The sequence below is a fragment of the Orycteropus afer genome, unplaced genomic scaffold (genome assembly GCF_000298275.1).
Source record: "Orycteropus afer afer isolate SDZICR_OR568_19922 unplaced genomic scaffold, OryAfe1.0 scaffold00070, whole genome shotgun sequence".
In the NCBI taxonomy this organism is placed as follows: domain Eukaryota; kingdom Metazoa; phylum Chordata; class Mammalia; order Tubulidentata; family Orycteropodidae; genus Orycteropus; species Orycteropus afer.
In genome coordinates, this window is record NW_006921657.1 from 4,425,020 (window position 1) to 4,447,979 (window position 22,960).

Consider the following 22,960-nt stretch of genomic DNA (forward strand, 5'->3'; position numbering starts at 1 on the left):
GAGAAAGAAGGGCTGCTTATGCACAGGGAGACAGCTCAGGGGGCAGGAGTGTATGGAGGGGTGGACACTGGGAAGAGGTAACTATGGGGAGGAAGTGGGAGGGGAGCTGTTACATTGTGGTAAACTGTGGTCAATGACATGAGATAAAGTATATGTGAACTGCTGTATGGAAAGTGAATTTGCTCTGTAAATCTTCACCCAAATCACAATTTAAAAAAAAAAAACCACCTGCCCACTCTGGCCAAGAAAGATGAGGCCGTCTGCTTCCCTAAAGATTTACAGCCTTGCAAACTCTAGGGGATAGTTCCACTCTGGCCAATAGGGTCACTATGAATCGGAATTCACTGGATGGCAGTGGGTTTGGGGTTTTTTCTTTATGTTGTATGCTTCTATCGCGTCTTCTCCTTGCTGATCCTGTAATAACTTACCAAGAAAATTCCCATTTGGAACCAATGCATTTGCTGTTCCTTCTGCCTGACCACCCTTCCTCCAAATAGTCACATCGAGAAAATCTGCTCTCTCCATTCTGGTTTTTGTTCAAATGATAGGTTCTGAGAATTTCTCCTATCATACTATTTAAAATAGCACCTCCTACTCCCTCTTTACTCTGCTTTATATTTCTTCATAGCATGTATCATCTGACTCTACACACACATACGTTATTTATCACTCTATCCCCAGCATGCCTGACAAATTTGAATGAATGAATAAATGACCTTCGTCTCATGAGCATAGTACTACGAACAACGTGCAAGCATACTCATTAACGGTAAGCTCTTAGGACCACGAGCTCTTAGGCTCCAGGAATGTGGACGTGTACCTTTAACGTGTAAACCAGACGTCACACTCTTAGACATAAGGTAGCGCTTCCGCCCTCGCTCAAATCTCGAAAAAGGAGGGGCGGAGGGCGGTGTCATCATCCTGCGCCGCCTGCCCCGCGACGCGCCGGCGGCTGGCGCAGCCCTTCGCTAGCCCGGCCTCCCCCTCCCTGGTTCCGCGCTCTGGTTCCGCCATGGAATCCAACAAGGATGAAGCCGAGCGCTGTATTAGCATCGCCCTCAAGGCCATCCAGAGCAACCAGCCCGACCGGGCACTCCGTTTCTTGGAGAAGGCGCAGCGGCTATACCCGACGCCGCGGATTCGCGGTGAGTGTGAGGTGCCAGAGCGGCAGAGGGGTACATTAGAACTGATGGGGGGAATGCGGGAACGGACCGACGGGAGCAGTTGGAGGAGGGGGAGGGGAGTGAGGCGCGGCTACGCCTGCGCACTGAGACGCGCGGCGGCTGCTGGGAGGTGTAGTATTTTCCTCCCACGCTTTTCCGGGATGCTGGACACCTGATGACAGTGTCAGTCGTGACTTCAGGACTTAAGTTTTCGGGGTGTTTGCGGAGCTCTCTGAGATTTGAAGTCCCCGAGAATGCCAGGCGCTGGCAGAGGGAGGCAAGGAAGCTTTCCTGGAAGCGAAGTCGAACTACATTTCCCAAAGGGCCTTTTGGTGGCTCAGGGCCAGGTGCTGGCCTGGGAATTATTATACAGGCAGTCCCCGGGTTACGAACGCCTATCCGACTTAGTACAACCCCGTAGTTCCAAACCGATCTTATAAAACTTATTAAAAATTTTAGGTACATACAGTGGTTCATAATAAACAGGTGCTACTTTGCAGCATATATGAAAACATTATTGCTGTATTATTAAAGATGTTTTAGTGTATCTAGAAGTATTTATTTAATTTTTTCTATGCATAGAAATGTACACTATGTACTAAGACAAACACTTGACTAATTGACATTAGATATGAATTTGTTCAGACTTAACCATACAAGTTTGCCTTAAAGATAGACAGGAACAGAACCGGTTCCTAATTGAGGCACTGCCTGTGGTTTAGGAAAATAAACATAGCTCCTCTAAAGGAGAGAATGGGTTCTAGTGAGGGAAGGAAGGCTTCTGACCTTGCTCCCTGCAAATTTGCCTCCATAGTGTCTTCAGTCCCTCTGCTGTCTTGGGGCAAGGGCCAGGGGTCACCCTCCTAAAATTAGCACTTGATTTTTCTAACCAGGCCCCTCACTTTTTCTTTGAACCTTTTAACCTAATTGTGAGATTTGGAGCAGATGGCCTTGTTGGAGATGGCCTGGAATACCCCCACCTGACCCTTCCCCACAAGAGTCCATCACTGGCCAGCCACATAGATGGCTGGGCAGCACCAAGCTGCTGAGTGCCTCTGAACTGAAGGCTTGCAAACCAGGGAGAGGACAGTGGAGTTGTCTCTCTTCATCATCTCACTCTACCTAGGAACCCTCTTTTTCTTTAACCTAAGTTTGCAAATGTTGTTGTTGTTGTTGTTATGTGCCGTCGAGTCAGCCCCGACTCATAGCGACCCCTCCTTGGGTTTCCGAGGCAGTATCACTACGGAAGTAGGATTGCCCAACCCTCCTTCCGAGGAGTGGCTGGTGGGTTTGAACCACCAGCCGTCTGGTTAGCAGGCAAGTGTCTTAGCCACTATGCTACCAGAGCTCCCAAGTTTGCAAATAAATATTTCTTAATAAAAACTGAAGGGGAAAAGGAACCAGTCTGTTAAACATAAAGGGTTTGTGCCTGCTGTTACTGTTTAGTAAACCAAGTACTCAGATCAGAAGACCCTAGTTCTTATCCTGTTACCCTGAGTTTGGGTTTCTTCATCTGGAGAATTAGAGGGTTGGCACAGATAATGTGAATAGCAATAATATCCACAGGGCTTTTTCAGTTTAGAAAGCTTATTCACATGCATTTTCTCATTTCAGCCTGCCTTGTCAGGGAGGCAAAGCAAAGATCATTATCTTTGTTCTATAGATGAAGAAACATCTTAGTGGCAAGGGACTTGCCTAAGGTAATACACCTAGAAATTGGAAAGTTCTGAGATTCCGTAAATGTTAAATTAATGGGATGGAATTGAAGAGCAGCAGCCAATCTCCTAACCCTCCCTACCCACCTAAAGAAACTGAGACGACAGGAAGGGGGACACTGTCAGTAGCAGTAGAAGAGGCTGCCTGGAATGCCTGGACTTTCCTCCCTTCTGCAGGTTGATCTTTGGCCTATTTGCCTCCTTTTGGAAATGTTTTTAGTGTGTGCCTGCCAGGACTCCCAGGTAACCTGCTCAAGGAGCTTCCATGTGAAATAAGTCACGCTCTGTAAGAGAGAATGTTGATGGGGTGGGGCCCTCCAGCTGTCAGAATTCTGCCTGGCTGTCTGATGCTACTGGGGGCCCAGGAATAGGCAGCCAAGAAGGAGATGGTAACACTTGGCTGTACATGGTCTGTGGGGGCCTCCTGTCAGCAGACCTGGGCCTGTTCAGGAGGTTGGATAGGGGTCTTCCCTGGAGCTCAGGCAGAAGACAGAAGAGTCAGTTGCTGCATGTTTGTCATATTTGTGGTTTTGTGGGAATAGTATATGCCTCATCCCTATATGTAACCTTCTCCTTGTCTGTCTGTAGCCCTGCTCTTTGGTAATAAGGACCTGGGGTTAGTTTAGGCCTGGGACTGGAAAATCCTCATTAAAAAAAATATTAGTGGTTATCTACACTGGATGTTTTGGGTTTGAGCTCATGCCAGATACATAGTCAATACAACAGATTTTTGCTGAAGTTTTGTTTTGTTTTGTTTGCAGAGTACTCTGCCTGGTGCTCATCGTGATAGTAGGATGGAGGGATAGTGGTAAGATGTGATCCCTCACCTCAAGGAGTTTATAATCTAGTAAAAGAGATAAACTTACAAAATAATAATAATATCTCAAAGCAGAAGATAAACATTAAGCACAGTGCTAGATGCCAAGGACTTATGGGTGGATATGAACAGTCCAGTCCCTGCCTTCCCTGCCTCTGTCTGCTAGGATGGAGGAGACATCAGAGATGGTGAGGGACAGTTTTCTGAACACTGAATTATAAACAGTGTAGTGAGTACTATTGGAAAGGCATACAAATAATGGCACATGACAGTGAGGGGTGGTTTCTGGGACTAGGATGAGAGGCAGCATCTCAACTGGGCTGTGGAGGAAGGTAGGAGACTTGGACAAGAGCATACTGGGAAAAGGCTGGAGGCTGGAAGTTGTAAGAAATCTGGGGTAAGAGTTGAGTGTAGCAAGATTTAGAGGCAGTGGAGATAGTAGCTTGTACATAGAGAGGGTGAAGGCTGGAAAGTAGAATGAGGCCTTACCAGGCAAAGATATTTTCATTTTATTCTGTAGTGAGTGAGAAAACCATTGAAGCTTTTTTTTTAAAAAAAGGAATAAGGTAAGGTAAGAAGAGGACAGCATGAAGGTAATGAGAGGGAAGAGAGACTCGAGGCAGAAAATCAGTTGGGAGATTGTTGCACTGAGTGGGTTAGAAGTTATGAGGGCCTGATACAAGGCAATATAAATAAGTAAAGATCATTGGAGAGGAGGTTCAAAACATTTGTGTGAGAAACGGGAGCTGAGGGGAAATAAAGGGTCAGAATTCAAGTTTATGTGACTGGGAAGAAACCAAGGATGAAGAGCTGGAATGGGAAGAGTAGGTGGGGAGGGATGGGCAGGGTGGCAGGTACCAGAGGGATGGTCAAGAGGCACTGTCAGTGTGGAGCTCAGAAGAGAGTTCCAGGTTCCAGGTGAGAGTCTGCTACCATCAGCCTGGGGGAGACCTTGGAGTTGTGGATGGCCGAGGTCACTGCAGGGAAGTGTGGAACATGTGGAGAAGGTTACTGAGGGCAGCATTGTGGGCCACAGCTGCCCTTCACCAGTGGGCAAAGCAGAGGAAGCAATGGAGATGGAGCAACGAGAGGAAGAGGAGATCCCAGGAGGGGCAGCTCTGTAACCATGGAGGGGGAGAAGGTGGAGAGCAGCACTGTCGGGTGTTGCAGAGGCCACGTGGGGAAAGGCCCAATGCAAGACTGGTGGTTTGTGGGCTTAGTGGCCATTGCTCTCTCATCAAGCATTTTCAATAGGGTGGCAAGAGAGAAGAGAGAGAGGGGTATATGTGTGTAAGTTGAGCCAGACCCCAATAGGTTAAGGAAAGAGTGTTATTGTTTAATTGACTTTAACTCATGGCAACCTTACATATAACAAAGAAACGTTGCTGGTCCTGGGCCATTTTCATGATCAGTGGTACGCTTGAGTCCATTGTTTTGAGTATTGTATAGTGTTTTCCAACCTAAGGGGTTCATCTTCCAGCACTATTAAAAAAATAAAAAAAACATTTGTTGCCATCAAGTCAATTCAATGCATAGTGACCCTATAGGACAGAGTAGAACTGCCCCACAGAGTTTCCAAGGCTGTAATCTTTACAGAAGCTGATTGCCCCATCTTTCTCCCATGGAATGACTGGTGGGCTCGAACCCAAACTTTCAGTTAGCAGCCAAGTGTTTAACCACTGCACCACCAGGCCACCTTTCCAGCACTATGTCAGACTATTCTGTTTTGATACATAAAGTTTTCACTGGCTAATTTTTGAAAGTAGATTGCCAGGTCTTTCTTCCTAGTCTGTCTTAGTCTGGTAGCTCCACTGAAACCTGTCCCCTGTGGGTGACCCTGGGGCATTTGAAATACTGGTGGCACAGCTTCTAGCATCACAGCAACACTCAGGCCCCCACAGTACGACAAACTGACAGATGGAGGCATATTTGGTGGTAAAGGGGAGGACAGCGATGGAACAGAAGGTTCTGCAGAGGAGGAGAGCTTGAAGAGCAGTGAAGAGAAATGAAGAAGAAACAGTGGGGAAAGATCAAGAGCCTGGGTAGAAGATTGGAAAACTGGAAGGAGAGAGACAAAAAGGAGTCAGGGGTGAGGGGAGGCTCAGAGCAAACTCCAAGGATAGAGGGACTCACAGTTGGCCCTCTCAATGAAGGAGGCTGTGAGGGGACTTGAAATCCTGCTGCAGGAAGAGGGACAAGGAGGCACTGAGGGCTGGATTGTTGTTCTGCAGAACAGTAACCAGACTTCAAGCTGAGAGGTCAGAGAACAGGGTGTTGAAGCCAGTCGGTCCCTTTGTGTTCCTTTCTATCCAGTGCCTAGTGACCTGGTGGCCATGAGCTTGGCCTGAGGCTGAGCAGTAATGATAGAAGGGACCAGGGCTTCCAGGGAGCTAATGAGAATTTCTGTAGAACTAAGTTTCCCCAGCGTACAAAGGGAGGGTTGGCCTGAGTGATCGTTAAGGGACCTTGCTGCTCAGGCTGCAGGAGATTTTATGAAATGGCCAGCTCTGGGGTTCAAGCGAGGTTGGAAAGGCCAACGCGTGGGAGAGCGAGGATCAGCTGCTGAGGGATTTCAGCCTTCAGGCTCTAGAAGTGGGAGGTGTTCTGGTACTGGAGAGGTCCAGCATTGTCCTTTCACGTCAGCCAGACTTGATGAGCCTCTTCCATTCGCCTCATTTCCCTGAACCTTATTTGCTCCTCTTGCCAACCTGTGAGGTCAGGGATCATGTCTTCACTGAGGAATTAGGTAACTTGACAAGGCCCCCAGTTAATAAGCAAAGGAACAAGAACTGTCTTTCTCCAGTTCCAGGTTCTTCCCCTACTCTCGCTTCCCTTTCCCGACTCCCTCTGAGCTCTCTGCAGGTCCACCGAGAGAGCCTGCCTGAGAACAAAAGTAGCAATCATAGGTAGTGCTTGAGGAGCACTTCATATCTGCTAGGCAATGTGCTAAGTTCTAGGAGCTCTGGTGGTGTTGTGGTGAAGGCATCAGGCTCCTAACCAAAAGGTCGGCAGTTCGAACCCACCAGCCACTCCACAGGAGAAAGATGGGACAGTCTGCTTTCATAAAGATTCACAGCCTTGGAAACCCTGTGGGGGTTGCTGTGAGTTTGAATTGACTCGATTGCGGTGGGTGTATACTAAGTTTTTTGCATACATTCACCCGTTTACTCTTTCAGCCATTATTAAAAACCAGTTGCCGTCAAATCAGCTCCAACTCATGGCGACCCCATGTGTGCGAGAGTAGAACTGTGCTCTGTAGGACTGTCAATGGCTGATTGTTCAGAAGTCCATCACTAGGCCTTTCTTCCAAGGTACCTCTGGGTGGACTCAGACCTCCAGCCTAACGTCTGAGCATGTTAACCAGTTGTGCCACCCAGGTAAGGGAGATGCAGTTACGGCAGGAGAAGCTGAGTAACTTGCCCAGCGTTCCCCTGTGCCACTAGAGAAAAGGAACCTCTGCTGCCCAGGCCAGGCCCCTTCCACCCACTGAGGTTTCAGACTCAGTAGCCACCATCTTGCCATTGGATAGTTGCCCACCTGCCCACTGGCATGCAGAGCATGACCCTATCCTCTCCCTGCTTCTTAACCCTTCGTTTGAGGCCAAGCATCAAGGCTAGCCTGTACCCTGAGCTGGCCTTTGGACCACAGAGCTAGCTGCCCCACAGTCAGGGTGGTGGTTGAGGAGGTGGTAGCTGATTCCTTGGGGACTTTGGAGAAGCAGAATCCTAGAGTTCTTGTTACAGGTGTGGACATAACCCTGTGACTTTGGACACAGATGACAGTAATCAGAGTAATCAGCACCATGCTTTGTGCACATTCTTTCGTGTATTCTCAGTAATACAATGAGATAAAGTAGTTTGTTTTGGTTCTGTAGTGCCGTTACGACAGACATACCACAAGTGGACAACTTCAAGAGAGATTTATTGTCTTACAGTTTAGGAGGCTAGAAGTCTGAGATCAAAGTACCAGCTCTAGAGGCTGGGTGAAGACCCCTCCACTTTGGGCTTCAGCTCTGCCCATTGCTCCTGGCTCACTGGAACTGGAGGCATGTCTTAACTCAGGCATCTACTGGCTGCTGAGGCCAAGAAACCCAAGGTCAGCAGTAAAATGTCACAGTCCCAAGATTATCAAGCAATACAGCAGGGCACTAGTTCAAGTCCAGAAACAGTCCCAAGATCAACAGGCAACATGGCAGGCTGCTGAATGAAGACTGGGCTAAATATGAGATCCAATCATGCCAAAAAGCTCAGAGACTGGTCTCAAAGCTTCTCCTTATGTGCTAGAAGACCACATCCCTAAGACAGCTACTTAGCTGCTTCACAGCAGATTGCACCATGGAGTTGATTACCAGTTTCATCATGGGGAATACTACATCCCACTGCCCAGCCACTCAAAACCAGGCCCAGCCAAGTTGACACAGAACCTTAACTACCACACTAGTCTATTTTATAGCTGAGTAATCAGTCTCAGAGATGTTAAGTAACTTGCCAAAGGTCACACAGCTAGGAAGGGGCAGAGCCAGGGATTAACTCCAGAGCCACATTAAGTGGTTCTATGTCTTGCTCTTTTGAGACATTGCCTTTCAGTCACTGAGCCATGAGAGTCAGGATGAGGCTATCACATCCCATAGCCCTGGCAGAGGGCGTGCCTGGGCCACAAGAGATCTGCATGCCAGCAACCAGAAATCTTCCCTTTTTGTCTCAAGCAGGGACCTTCTTTGTGACTCAGAGCACATGCATTCTCTGTGCAGGGAAATTAGAGTGCTTTACTCCATGAACTGAGTGTAAACCTTCCAGAATCTTCCCTGAGAGATACTGGAGAGAGCCCACGCCATCTCCTGGCTGATGCCCTTGCATGCCTGTGTCAGTTGGATGGCTGGTCTTGTTATCCTTAGGGATCACTTAGCCTGGACCACTGGGGCTTCCAGAGAAAACTGCAACAGACAACTTCTTTAAAAGCCCTAGGAGGCCAGTTTGTGCCTCTGTCCCATCTTGACCATCATCTCTTTTTTTTTTTTTTTTAATTGTGATTTGGGTGAAAGTTTACAAAGCAAATTCACTTTCCATACAGAGTTCACATACACTTTGTCTCATGACATTGACTACAGTTTCCCACAGTGCAACAGCTCCCCTCCCACTTCCTCCCGATAGTTACCCCTTCCCTGTGCCCATTCCTCCATGCACTCCTGCCCCCTGAGCTGTCTCCCCATGCAAAAATAGCCCTTCTTTCTCCCATGATTGTTCTCTCCCAGGAGTATAATAAACAAGACCTAGTGTAAATGTTTACCTCATATGCCAGCCTTTTGTTTGGCTGAAAGCCACAGATGTGGGTTCAATTCCAGACCTGAAGGGCAGCTAGGGGCCATAGTCTCAGTGGGTCCACTAGGCTCTATCAGACCAGCAATTTTTTTTTTCCAAATTTTTTTCCCAAATGATTTTGAGTTTTATTCCACATTTTCTCCCTCTCAATCTTGGATCTCCTACATAGATCCCCCTCCAAGTGGTTGACATTGTTAGCCGGGCATCTAGTTCTTCTGGTCTCATAGTCGTATAGGCTGAGGATTGCATGGTGTACCAATTGCTTGGACTAATTTTTTCCATGCATCTTTGATTTTCTTCGTTCTTTGCTCTGGATGAGGAGAGACCCATTGTTGTATTTAGATGTTGACCAGCATCTCTTTGATCTGTTGGTTTCTTCCATCCCTTGGTGCCCAGCATGGACCTGTGTCTGGGATGGCCTGAAATCTCATGGTGACAACCAGGACCAGAGCCTGCGGAGTGTGGAGGTTTTGCCTTCCTGAACCCTGATGCTCCCAGGCTACCTGACTCCACCTGCACTCACCTCCCTAGACAGCCCCCTGCCAGTGGACCCAGTTCACAGTCCGTGTTAAAACATTATCAACTACTCATTTTGCACTTTCATTCTATGTCAGGCCCTGGGCTAGTTACTTCTATAAATAATCTCATTTCATCTTCATACCACTATTGTGAAGAAACTGAAGTTCAGCACGATTTCATAGATCATCCAAGGTCATCTGGCCAGTAAGTGGCAGAGGTGAGCTTAGAAAATGGGTCGTTCTGAGCTTAACTTGCCCTCTGTACTTGAAATGACTGGGCTGGAAGGGGCTCAATCTCCTGTGGTCCAGGAGCACAACGTACTGAAGAGCACGGGCCCTGGAGCTGGACTTCTTGGGGTTCACATGTCAGCTTGGCCACTTCCCCAGCTGAACAGCAAGTGGCTCAGTCTTTTTTTTTTTTTTTTCCCCCAATTGTGGTTTGGGTGAAAGTTTACAGACCAAATTAATTTTCCATTCAGCGGTTCATATACATTTTGTTTCATGACATTGGCTGCTATTCCCCATAATGTAACAGCTCTCCCCTACTTCCTCCCTGTAGTTACCTCTTCACTGTGTCCTTCTTTATTATGCATTCCTGTCTGCCCCCACCCTACCCCACCCATCTCCCTGTGCAAGCACTGCCCTTCTGTTCTCCCAGGATTGATCTTGATCACTCTAAGGAGTGTATCTACCTGATGTAAATATTCATCCCATATGCTTGTCTGTTGCTTGGCTAGAAGAAGTGGCTCAGCCTTGACCACAGTTCCTCCTTTAAGGTGGGGATGGTGGCAAGAATACATACTTCCTGAGACTGTTGGAAAGATGAAATGTATTAATACTTGTAAAGCCCTGTGACAGTGCCTGCCTGACACATAATGAGCACTCAGTAGATAAAGCTACTGTTATCTCTTCTCTCAGAATGCCCTTCTGGGCTTTGCTGCAGGGCTCCCTCCACCTCCCTCCTGCCTGGTCAAGCCCAGCTCCCAGCGCCTGTGTTTGAATTTCCCTTCCGGTAAATTTGTCTGAGGCAGAGGTGGCTCACTGGACCACAGTGGGCCGCCTGAGCCCAGTGCTGTGCTCCCAGCGAGCCCTGTGCAGGCCCCTTGGGTGAGACCCAGGTGTGTCACTGGAGAACGGTGTCTGACACCAGCACATGCCTCAAGCCCAGCAGGGGATGAGCCCAGGAGGTCTGCAGTCTGCATCCTTCTCAGCGGAGATGCCCTGGGTCCCTGCAGTGACCTGGTTTCCCGGGAGCCTGTCAGGGGCTTTGGGATTTTACTACCCATGGCCCTGTGCCCAGGCCTAACTGAGGGTTTCTGAAAACTGATTTTGTGCCTACAATAAATGGACACGGGGGACTCCTGCCAGCGATTTGGACGCTTCTCATTGACTTAACACGAACCAAGGATTTGAATAACTGTAACCCTGTCAGCGAGTGATAGCTCATGCCCTTTACAGACCCTGAACATTGAAGCAGGACATTTTGACATGGCCAGCTATTTGAAAAATGTAAAAATAGCAAGCAGTAAGCACAGCAGATATTTTTCCTGAGTCTCAGCTCTGTCCCTTATCCTCTGGGGCAGATTCATTTCCCCGCTCCTCTCCACGGCTCGGCGAAGGGCTCCAGCAGCCTTCCAGCCAGTCCCAGCTGAACCAGATGGTCCTACAAAGTGGGCTTCCCCATGCAGGGTGCTTTGCCCATCCCAGCACTCAGCGGAGAAAGTCTGCTGAACACACTGCTCAGGGATTTAAACAGCCTGAAGGGTTAGTGGCTTATTTCTGAGAGAATGGGGGTATCCCATTAGCAGCCCTCAGGCAGAGAAAGAGCTCCTGGCTTTGCTGAGAAGGGAAACGGGGAAGCAGAGCCCTGATGGTTTCCTTGCCTTGCACAGCTCTGATCGAGTCCCTCAACCAGAAACCACAGCCCACTGGTGACCAACCCCAACCCACAGACAAGACCCATGCGACCCACAGGAAAGCAAGTGGGGCCGACGCCCCGTCGGCCAATGGGGAAGCTGGAGGTGGAGAGAGCACCAAAGGCTACACTGCAGAACAAGTAGCAGCCGTGAAAAGGTAGTGAGAGGGCCGGGCGGGCAGGGATCTGGTGCTGGCGGGGGGAGCATCAGGTCCAGAGAAGGCGTCCTGCAGCCCCTCCTTCACCTCCAGTCTGCTTGTGGTCTAGGCTTGGGGGGCCTTGGAGGACAGAGGAGGTCCAAGTGGTCTAGGTTCACCATGACCACACTTTGTTTCCTGTGAGGCCCTGGGTACAGTGTGGGAACCCCGGCACCACTGTGCCCCCTTCCCTCAGACGACCCAAGCAGAGGCTGAAAACGCTGACACCGCTGGCTTCTTTGCCTCTCTACACAACGCTGTTTGTCAGGCGGAGATGGGGCCTGGTCTCCCCTTCAGATGCTCCCCCAACTCAGATCCCCACCCCCAACAAAGACCCTTTCACACCAGAGCCTGGGTGGGCGGAGTGGAGGCAGGAGGCGAGCTCTGCCTCCAAGCTGTGGGTGGTCCTGTGGGAGCTGCAAGCCTGCAGTAGCCCGCCAGGCTTTCACAGTAGCTACTCCTGGCTCTCGTTGCTCCCCAGCGTCCCCTTGAGTGAGCCTCAGGAATCCCACCACTGCCCTTCTCACATTGTCCTGGGTGCTGGTGAGGACAGGCGCAAGCTTCAGGGTCCATGGCCCAGCCCACGTGTGACCAGCATGGCCCCCATGTGCTATATAAGCATAAAGGTCATTTAGACTTTTTTTTTTTTTTTTTTTAACCTGGTGGGGTTCTCTAGTCATAGGCAATGGAAACTGACTTTAGAGGGGCCTTGGGAAGGCCTGGAAAAATCCGATAACCGCTGTGTCCAGGGACCCAGGGAGTAAGGCTTCATGGGAGTCTCTTCAGGGCCCTATGGTCTGGTAAACAGACACCTGCCATTTCTTGCCCTGTGTTACTCACTCAAGGTCAGGTGACCAGGAGAGAAGATAGTTGGGTGAGCTTGAATCCCACCTCCTGCTTAGGCTGGGGCCCCCTGACTAATGGACCTTGGAAGTCTCAGATTGCATACGATGAGGGTACTGGTGGCAGAGGTAAAGTGATCCTGACCTGGCAAAGACAACAGCTGCCCCTCTTAAATCCTAGATATATTCTTAATGTTTCCATGGGGCTCTGCATCACAGTTACAGGTTACAGCAGCTCCTTGTCCCAGAGGTCAGATGGCTGACCTGGAGGAACCACCATGCCCTGCAGTCCCCTCACAGCCTGCTCAGCTGTGTGTCCCACCATGTTCTCACCCTCCTCACCACACAACTCTGGGCCCAAGTGGAGCCTCCTTGCCACACTCTTCTCCCTCCCCCAGGGTCAAGCAGTGTAAAGATTACTACGAGATCCTGGGGGTGAGCAGAGGGGCCTCAGATGAGGACCTGAAGAAGGCCTACCGCAAACTGGCCCTCAAATTCCACCCAGACAAGAACCATGCGCCTGGTGCCACTGAAGCTTTCAAAGGTAAGCCTCTGTTTCCTGCTACTTTCGTGTTTTTATCACCTGTCTTTGGGGAAAGAAGCTTTCTCAGGAAGTGGGGAGCAGAAGGAAGTGGCCTTGGGTCCAAGACCCATGGGCTTAGGAACTGCTTCCTGGGAAGAAGGTCCTGGTCGCCCCCTCCAGCCGTGCAGAGTCCATGAGAGCTCAGATAGCGCCGCTCCTACTCCCTCTCCTCAGTAGTTGTCTTGAGGTCGCACAATGAAAGAGGAGCAAAACCAGACCTCTTTTTTTTTTCTTCTTTTTTAAATTTTTTGTGATTTGGGTCAAAGTTCACAGAGCAAATTCATTTTCCATACAGCAGCTCATATACATTTTGTTTCATGACATTGACTGCAATTCTCCACAGTGTGACAGCTTTCTTCCCACTTCTTCCCTGTAGTCATCTCTACCCTGTGTCCTTCTTTCCTATTCATCCCTGCCCCCCAAGTTGCCTTCCTGTGCAAACACTGCCCTTCTGTTTTCCCACAATTGAGGACTCTAAGGAATGTATCTACCTGGTGTAAATGTTCATCCTATATGCCTGTCTGTTGTTTGGCTGGAAGCCATGGGAGTGAATTCACTTCAAGACCTAAAGGGTAACTAGGGGCCATAGCCTTGGAAGTCTCACCAGGCTCTGTCAGAGAAGCAAACCTGGTCTTTTTTATGATTTTCAGTTTTTAGACTAAGACCTCTTGCCCCACCTGTATGCTATTCACTGTTTTGGAATCTCATAGGTGGCCCTGTGGGTAACTGCTTTCCTGTGTTGAAAGCAGGGGCCTTGGGCCTGGTGGCCTCCTCAGCACGAGTCACCACAGCAAACTTCTCCCTACCCCTCCCACACACCACTTACACACATGTACACACCCTTAAATACTCACGTATTTGGGGCCTGCGGTAGGAACATGGCAGTCTCTCTGGTCTTGGGCCTATTGCTTCTGGGGTAAGTACTTCAGTGGTGGCTGACATCATAAGCTGCCTCCTGTTCATTTATATTTTCATTTAACCTGTTGGGCTCACCTGTGCACCAACTACGTGCCAGCCCTGTGTGGCTGTGCACTGCCATCCAACCTCTCCCTCAGATGTCTCTGCCTTTACTCATTCCCACTTTGCCCTTTTGGGGCCTAGATTCACCTCCCCTAGGAGACAGAGCATGGGTGACTGGCCCCACCTGGCCTGAGCACTGTGCTGTGCAGAACAGGGGCCAGGGCCACAGCCAGGTGGGGAGCCTGAGGCCAGAGCTGAAGAAGATGCCAGGGACCTAGTGTGTTGTCACCTGGGAGCCTTCCCTGGGAACTCCATTCCGGGCTGCCTGGGGTTGGTGCCTGCTTGGGGCAGGCTACAGACAGCATCTTCCCCTGCTGCCTGGTAGCCACCCCAAGGGAGAAGAGGAATGGGAGAGGGCGGGCGGGTAGCCATGGCCAGTGTGTCTCCATCCCTGACCCCTACATGCAGCCGCCCCTGCTCTGACAGGGCAGATCTGGCCCTGCAGGCTCGCCAGAATGGGAGGAGGAAGTTCTGCTCCCGTTATTCCCAAGGACAGCAGGTGCTGAAGCAGATTCAGCTTTGATCCACTCCTTTGAGAAAGTGGGCGGCTGGGGGAGAAGGAGCAGAAGACTGAAGAGGAGCCAGAGCTGAAGTCTTTTGGGGCCCAGGGAGCTCTGATGGTAAAGGCCCAGGCCAGGCAGAGAACAGCAGCTGGGCCTGGGCCCCCAGGAGCAGGGGACTGGCCCAGGCCACACAACTGGCAGTGGAGAGATCTTGACTGGGACCCAGGGCTCTTGCTTCCAGGGCAGGACCCCTCTCAGCAGGTCCTGCTACTCTCCAGTTTACACCCAGGACATCTGTGTCTGTTTGGCCTGTATGTCACATGATAACATCCAGAAGTGATGCCCCCGTCCATTGGACACCTCAAGAATAAAGACAGGATTTTTGTGTTTTCATAAAGTCAGAGAGCAAACCTGAAGCCAGACAGACTGGGGTTGGTTTGATTCCTGGCCTCACCTTTCTCATTGGTAAATGGAGGTGGGGTTGCTGGTAGGAATAAATCAGTCAGTGCCCATGCGGGGCCTGGCACATGCCAAAAAGGCTGAACCATCCTCAGGAGTAGAGAGCAAGGAGCCAGAGGACTGGTGCTCCACCCAGCCCGGGCTGCCCAGGCTCAGGACATTTCTGCATCCCCCTCCCCATCCCTATCCCTGCCCGAAAGCCACCTTGGGGACCCACTGACCCCTTGGCCTCTGCTTCCTAAATCACTCAGGTACCTGAAGTGAGTGCTTGGCTGCCCTGGGAGCCTCTTCCTGCACCCCTGAGGTCCTCAGACCTGACCTTTCTGCCTCCTTTCTAGCCATTGGCACAGCCTATGCGGTCCTCAGCAACCCTGAGAAAAGGAAGCAGTATGACCAGTTTGGTGATGACAAGAGCCAGGCAGCCCGGCACGGCCATGGACATGGGGACTTCCATCGTGGTTTTGAGGCTGACATCTCCCCTGAAGACCTCTTCAACATGTTCTTTGGTGGTGGCTTCCCTTCTAGTAAGTGCCCCCACCTCCCCACAGCTGGGTCAGGCTGACTCCCTCCCTGGAGGTGATGGTGGGGGATTGGATGCCTGTCTTTCCCTTTCCCAGCACTCCCAGCTCCTGACTCAGTCCCTCTGACCCCCAGGTAATGTCCACGTCTACAGCAACGGCCGCATGCGCTATGCCTACCAGCAAAGGCAGGACCGCAGGGAGAACCAGGGTGACGTGAGTGAGGAAGGTGCTCAGGAGAGCAGGGGGAGGGTGCCACGCCCCTGGCAGAGGGAGTTACTTTCCAAGCTGTCTACTCTGGGACCGGCAGCGTCCTCACAACTCTCAGCAAAGGAGCTGTGTTGGCCCCCTTGTCGTTCTGCTAAGTAACACCAGAGGGCGCACACTCCACGGTGCCTGCCAGCCGGCTACAATAAAGATTTGATGGCCGTTGTTGGGGGAATGTACTACAGAAATTTGCCCACCTACAGGTGGGCTCAGGAGCTCTGGTAGCATAGTGCCTAAGGCACTTGACTGCTAACCAGAAGGCTGGTGGTTCAAACCCACCAGCCACTCGGAAGGAAGGTTGGGCAATCCTACTTCCATAGTGATACTGCCTCGGAAACCCAAGGAGGGGTCGCTATGAGTTGGGGCCGACTCGAGGCAAATAACAACAACAGGTGGGCTCGATTGTGAATGGCTTTTGTGCAGTCCGGTTGTTCATAAGGCCAAAGTGACATTTTCCACACAATGAGTAGACATAGAGCAACAGAAAGTTAAACTTCATGAGAGAATTACAAAGGATAACAACATAGATGTTCTTGCTTTTCAGCACTTAAAAAACTTGTACAAAAGATCCAGCAAGACAGTGCTTCAAATGCATTATGTATACCACAGATTGAGTAACAGCTAGCTGGCCAAAATTAAAGTACTGTGGACAATCGCAGAGCACGTAAATTTCTGGCAGACAGAGGGGTCCCTTCTGCTCTGGCAACGTGGCCTTGTATTTATATATTCACTTTTTAAACATTCTTGTTCTGTGTGCATTTAACACAGAGAAAAGTTTTATTTTAATCACAATTTATCACACAGGAAGTAATATTTTAATTTTCATTTCTAGTTTTTTATCAGGTAATTCTTAACTTGGTAAGATAGTCCCGGGGAGCCCTGGTGGCGTAGTGCCTAAGGCGTTTGACTGCTCACCAGAAGGCTGGTGGTTCAGACCCACCAACCGCTCCTCAAAAGGAAGGTTGGGCAATCTACTTCCATAGTGATACTGCCTCAGCAACCCAAGGAGGGGTCGCTATGAGTCGGATCCGACTCAACAATAGTGAGTTTGGTTTGGTTTTAAGATAGTCCTGTGGCTCAGAATCAAAAAGTCCCATTCTCCTGGCGGCGGCCCCTTTTGCTGAGTTTTCTGGTGTTATCTCACTAATAGCTGTTTGGATGCCCACCTTCATGGAACCCAGATGTGTTTCTGGGTTTTTTTTATCTGGGGAAGCTGGCAGGTAGAGGAGGTTCTGTGTTGATGGGACCTCCAGGGGAATGGGGGAGTGTGGTGGCATGGCCTGTGGCAGCTGACTCCTGCCACCTGGGCCCCATTGTGATAGTGGGGGGAATTAGTGGCAACATGGCCGATTCTGGGTCCAGCTGAGTGATGGCTGCTTCTTCCCTCCAGGGCGGGCTGGGGGTATTTGTCCAACTGATGCCCATCCTCATCCTGATCCTCGTGTCAGCTCTCAGCCAGCTTATGGTTTCCAGTCCACCCTACAGTCTGAGCCCAAGGCCGTGAGTACCTGCAGCCAGGAGAGGAGCCCAGGGTGGTGGACAGACACGGGGCTGCAGAGTCTCGGCCCCCGTGGGACCCTCCTCTTAGTTCCCATCCTGATCCAGCAGGTTCTTGATCACAATGCAGAAAGCCAGCTTATAATCAACAAAATATGCTTTCCCAGTTGAGCTGAGGGTCTTAATCTCTTTAGGAAGAAAATTCAACAAAAGCTCCAGGTCTTTTCCCTAGAACAGTGTGCATACACACAGTTTTGCACACATACGATTTTGCTTCATGACACAAACACACACATCACAGAGCCTAAGATAAGAATATGTTCTTAAGTGCTAATTGGGGGCACTAGAGTCAGATAGGACAGTGGTGGCTTTGAATCCTACCTCCCCCACTAAATAAGCAGCTGTGTGATTCTGGAAAAGTTACTTAGCTTCTCTGAGCCTTGGTTTCCTCACCTGTGAAACAGGAATAATAGCATCTACCTGCTTGTGAAAACTAATGAGTAATGCATATAAAATACGGTCTTGACTGCCAGTCGTGAGCTTGGGTAAGTTATTTTACTGTTTAGGGCATCAGCCCCCCTCACTGATTTCCAGCACTGATCTAGAGTGGGTGCTCAGCTTGTTTCTGGGAGCCTGGCAGGATGTCTCTCAGCCAGCAGGGGGCAGGGTTGGACCATTGAACCCACACCACCCTCTGGAGCTGGAGAGAGGGTTTTTATGGGGTGGACAAGAGCTCTCTTCCTGGGAGCACTGAACGGACTCCTGCCTGGGTACTGAGGCTCTTACAGCCTCAGAGCCTGTGATTGGAGCTAGACAATAGAATCCAAGAGCTGAGAGGATGCAACCGCTTAGAACTCTTCTTGTCATGGTGTTCCTAAGCCCATTAACTCTAGATTGGAAATTTCTACATAAGCAGGTAGTCCCTTAGCAGCTGTTAGCTTAGGGGACGAGGGAGGAAATGGAGCCACAGGGAGCTCACATTTCATCAAAAGCAGAGGCAGACCACTTCCCTGGCCAAGGCCTCTGCCCAGAGAGAGCTCTCTCCCCAAAACCCCCGAGGTCAACAGTATGGTAAGCAAAGAGCCTGAGAGAAGGGCTTGCCATAGTCTGGGCCACTTAAAGGAGGGACACCCTTACCTTTCTCCAGACCCTCACTTTGAGTCATGTGCATGCCCTAGAATGGGAGGGAATTAGCTATTGTGTGGCCTGCTTGGCACCTCCTGGCCTGCCCCGCCCCCTCCGAAGCTGCCCTGGGCCTGAGGCCCTGGGCCCACTTTGTGCCTGCTGTATTCCTGGCCAGGTCAGTGGGCCATGTCCACAGGCGAGTCACTGACCACCTGAACGTCATCTACTACGTGGCAGACACCTTCTCTGAGGAGTACACAGGCTCCAGCCTCAAAGCTGTTGAACGGAACGTGGAAGATGATTATATCGCCAACCTCCGAAACAACTGCTGGAAGGAGAAACAGCAGAGTGAGTGAGAAGGGGGACAGGGGAGGCCTGCTCCCCCTTAACTCCACTCCTGCATCTCCCTGGGGCTGGGAGCCAGGGAGCCACCTGTCAGTTGTACATTTCTCCCAGGTTCCTGCAAGTCACTGCCACTAGCTTATTCATTCTGGCTGCCAGAGATGAGAATGTGGAGACAGACTGGAACATATCTACCTAGCTGACCTGACCTAGAGTCTATAGAAGGGGGCCTCCGTCCCTCTTGCAAGTTGAGACTATGGTCTCTGCCCCTCTGGGTTCTTCCCTAATGGGAAGCCAGCTCTGCACCAGCTCCTGGGCCTATACCAACCTTTCCCACCCACCCCCACAGGCCCAGGCTTCCCAGTGGCCTTGAGGAGGTATGCCAGCTGTGCTCTGACCCTGCCTCATTGCTTTGCAGAGGAAGGCTTGCTATACCGGGCCCGCTACTTCGGAGACACAGATATGTACCACAAAGCACAGAAGATGGGCACCCCGAGCTGTAGCCGACTGTCAGAGGTGCAGGCCTCCCTGCATGGATAGTCCTGGGCCAGCCACGCCACCAAGGTCCAAGTATGAGCCAGGACCTCCTCTGCCCTGCAGCTCCCGGCAGCTTTGGCCCTGGTCGTGAGGTGGGGGGTGGGCCTGGTGATTATGGCACACGCCTCATGTCCCAAGCCTGACCTCCAGTCTCCAGAGATGAGCAGCTCTGGGCCTCCTTGGAAACTGAAGCCTGTTTCAGCCCTCTGGTGACCTCCCCGACCCCACCTCACCCTACCTCCCTGACTGGGGCTGCAGGGCGCCCAGGAGCCAGGCAAAGTGAGGGGCCAAGGCTGTTTGTTACTCTGTCTGTTCCAGCCATCAAGTCATCAACACAGGCAGACTATTGTCTGTGCTGTGCTATTTAGGCCACCAAATGTTACTGGGCCCAAGATAGTGCCCACACAGACTGCCCACCTGACATCCGGGAGGACCATGTGGGAGCAGGTGGGCCAAGAGCCCTTCCTCTTCCTCTGTTCCCCTGGGCAGGAGGAAATGGAGTGAGATGAACAGGCTGCTGCTAATGGGCAGGGTGAGAACCGACAGGCTCTGAAGTGGAAAGGCCTGTGCACCCCGCTTGCCCCCCCTCTGGTGGGACCAGAGCACTCATGAATGCCTGCAGCACCTGGCAAACTGGAAGCCACAGGCATCCGGCCCCGCCCAAGCATCTCGCCTGTGGTCTGAGGAAGGGAACAGAAGGTTACAAGTTCAGGGTCGATGCCAAGCTGCTCAGTACATTAGGGGTGGGGAAAAAATGAAAGTTGCTGGTAGCAGACGACCAACCTCCTTCCCCCTCTGTGTGGGTGGTGGGCTCTGTTCCCAGTATTTGCCAGAGGGGGCAGCTGGGACCAATCCCAGAGGAGTGTGGGCAGAGCCCAAAAAGTTCTCTTTATTGGTACCCTGCCCACCTCCTCTGCCTGTGTCCCCTAAGGCACGGATCCAACCACAGACTCCATGTTTTGGGGCCATTTCTTAGGGCCTCCAGGAGAAGGGTTGGGAGAAGGAGGATTGGGGCAGGGGTGACGTGGGCAGGACCCAGCAAGCAGTTTTGCCTATGTGAGCTAAACAGGGCTTTGTAATTATCAAGCTAACAGTTTACTTCTCCTCCCCAGACTATGAAATCCTTGGAGAATTTTTGGTGACATGCACTGAGCCAAGGTGATGGACTGTATATTTAAAGAAAGACATAAAAAGCAAAAAAAACATTAAAGTGGAATTGGAGGCCGAACACCGCACAACTGCCCTGTCTCTCACCCAGTAAATGCAGACGGCTCTTAGGACAGACAGGAAGGCCTGCCACGGGCCGCTTCCTTTCCTCCTAGGGCTGGCAAGGCCCCAGCTCCACAGCGCTCTCTCCTAGGATACAGAAACCATGGCAACGAAAGTAGAATGTAAAACTTGTGCAGCAAATGTCTGTGGGAAGGGCTGGGGGAGGGGGCGGCCACTGCCTTTCTTCTCCCTCCCAGGAGCCACTGTCACCTCTCAGTAGAAGCCAGTTTGAGATGTTGGCCAAGGATAGAAAGGAGGAAAGAAACCTTTCCTTGGAATGTAATTTATAGATGCATGTATGTGTATATATATCTATTTATATGTAAATAGGCATATATAAAGATATATATATATAGTCTACTTTTCAAACTATGCAGGGATTTGGTGGTTTAGCAGATTTCTTCCTTGTTTTAGAAAGCAAGGCTGGTTTGGGGAAGGCAGCCTGGTCCTTCAAAAGCCCAGCTTAGCCACAGCTGACAGCATAAGAAAATCAGGTCAAAGAACGTTGCCCCAGCCCCAGCCTGTTTTCGAAGGCAGCGGTAATCATGATAGTAAAAATTCAGTGAAAACTTTGAAGGCTACCAGGTTTATAGGCAAGATGGAGGAAGCGGGCTATGGGGGAAGAAACGTGCCCCTAGAGACAGGTCAGTGTTTGGTCATGGTAGAGGCCACAGACAGAACCTGCTGGGGTGAGACCACCTCAGGCTGCCCGTCTCCTTTGGCACGCTCAGGTGGACTCTTTGCCCTGGGTTCCAAGAGCCCTCCAAACCTCTGCCAACAGAGAACAGCAGGTTCCAGAAAGGGAGACCAGGCTCTGCCCGGCTACCTTCCCCACCCCTGGTCCCTAAGTGGGTTTTGCCTTATAGGTGCCCCAGGCACAAATCCATGTCACCAGTGGTTTTTTTCTAAGTCTGCACCAAGGACTCCAGAAGGCCGATCCTCCACACATCAGCCAGGTGCTGCCCAGGGCCCCAGGGCAGCAGCCTAAGTCCTTCCTGAAGAAAATGAAATGCCTGTGGGCACCTCTGGCTTTACCCTCCATAGATGTGACTCCCTGGGGCCTTCTCTTGCACATGGATGAAGGCTATACCTGGACCAAAATGGTTTTCTTATTCTCACCTTCAATGAGGATTTTTCTCAGAATAGCAGTTGCTGCCAGGGGAAGGGAGGGAGGTTTTGTTTATCCCTATGGTTTATACTGGGCCTTTTAGAATTACCATTTTTCCCAAATTTTCCTCTGGTGGTGAGTGTGTCATTGAGCCTGCCATCTTCCAAAGCCTTACTTCCCCAAGCTGCCAGCCAGGAGGTGTGAACTAGCCTCCCAGTTTCTCTAGGCTCTTTTTTTTTTTTAAATCCCCCAACAAAGAAGATTCTTGATGGGAAAGGAAGCTTGGTAAGGAAATGTCAAATCTGTTTTTAAAACAAGGTCCTGTCTTGTGATGAAGGGCCCGGAGAGCTGATAACAACTGGGCGAGGGCATGAGTGCCACCTTATGGTGGCCCTGGTGCTCTGCCCCCACCACCCTGACCGTCGGATCTAGGTAAATATCCTAGATGGGCTGAGCTGTGTGCAATAAGAACATAGATCCTAATGGATCCCCTGAGAAGCTGTACTTCTGGAATTAGAATTCTGAAATTGTACATCTATAAATATATGTTTATTATGTGATTGGCTGTGGTGGGTCTGCATTGAGTCGGGGGGGGGGTGCTGAAATGAGGGGTAGGGGGCGCATAAGCACCTGTTGATACACTGGCCAGCCCGTGTGATGGGAAGGTTTTGGTGACAAGTCCAAATTTTCCCTTGCCCTAGCTGACGGCCACTTCAGTCTCAGGTGTTATTCTAGTGCTGAGCCCATGGGGTCCAAGGGTAAGGGACTTGGGTGCCTATGGGACAAGACCTGAGTAGGACAGAATCTGGGATCCTTGACCCCAGTCCTCATGGCAACCTGGACCACGACCACCAGCCTCTGCTTTCCCCTGTTCCTACTCCGTCTGTCTGTCTGGCTTCCTCTGCACCTGAGGAGTCCGTTGGTATGAGCAGAACAGATTCAGAATCCCTCTCTCCAGCCTGGAGCCGCTCCCTGCCAGGCCTAGGGTGTACCTTGTGGGAACAAGCATGCCACCCCCACTGCACACCTTCCTCCCCCGGGAGGCAGGAAAAGTTAAAAATGTGGTAGCCCAAGTAGGACTTCTAGTGAATGGAGCGGCAGATCTGCCTGGGCTCCCAGAGACAGAGCTGGCGGCCCTGACTGGCGGGCCGAGGCCCCTCCCGCTGCCGCGCCAGCCAAAGACAGGCGGGCTGCCCGGTGGTGCCACCACAGCTCGGGAGTTCATTGGCTGCCCCCATCCAGGGTCA

The 22,960-nt window shown here is 50.9% G+C and overlaps 1 protein-coding gene across 1 annotated transcript; it reads left to right on the forward strand.

The window, feature by feature from the left end:
- Nucleotides 1–1,012: 1,012 nt before the first annotated feature.
- On the forward strand, nt 1,013–20,478 carry DNAJB12 (DnaJ heat shock protein family (Hsp40) member B12). Its single transcript, XM_007940637.2, has 9 exons — nt 1,013–1,145; nt 11,424–11,604; nt 12,884–13,029; nt 15,389–15,574; nt 15,705–15,784; nt 17,226–17,335; nt 18,633–18,805; nt 19,218–19,315; nt 20,449–20,478. Exons 1-9 carry the CDS (start codon nt 1,013–1,015, stop codon nt 20,476–20,478), a joined length of 1,137 nt encoding a protein of 378 aa, XP_007938828.1.
- Nucleotides 20,479–22,960: the final 2,482 nt, after the last annotated feature.

Excerpts from the sequence above, each read along its gene's own strand:
- DNAJB12 (XM_007940637.2), top strand. The coding sequence starts at position 1,013 with ATGGAATCCAACAAGGATGAAGCCGAGCGCTGTATTAGCATCGCCCTC. Across the intron at positions 15,785-17,225 it reads GCAGGGAGAACCAGGGTGAC|GGCGGGCTGGGGGTATTTGT; the intron begins GTGAGTGAGGAA and ends TCTTCCCTCCAG. Across the intron at positions 19,316-20,448 it reads GCTGTAGCCGACTGTCAGAG|ACTATGAAATCCTTGGAGAA; the intron begins GTGCAGGCCTCC and ends TCTCCTCCCCAG.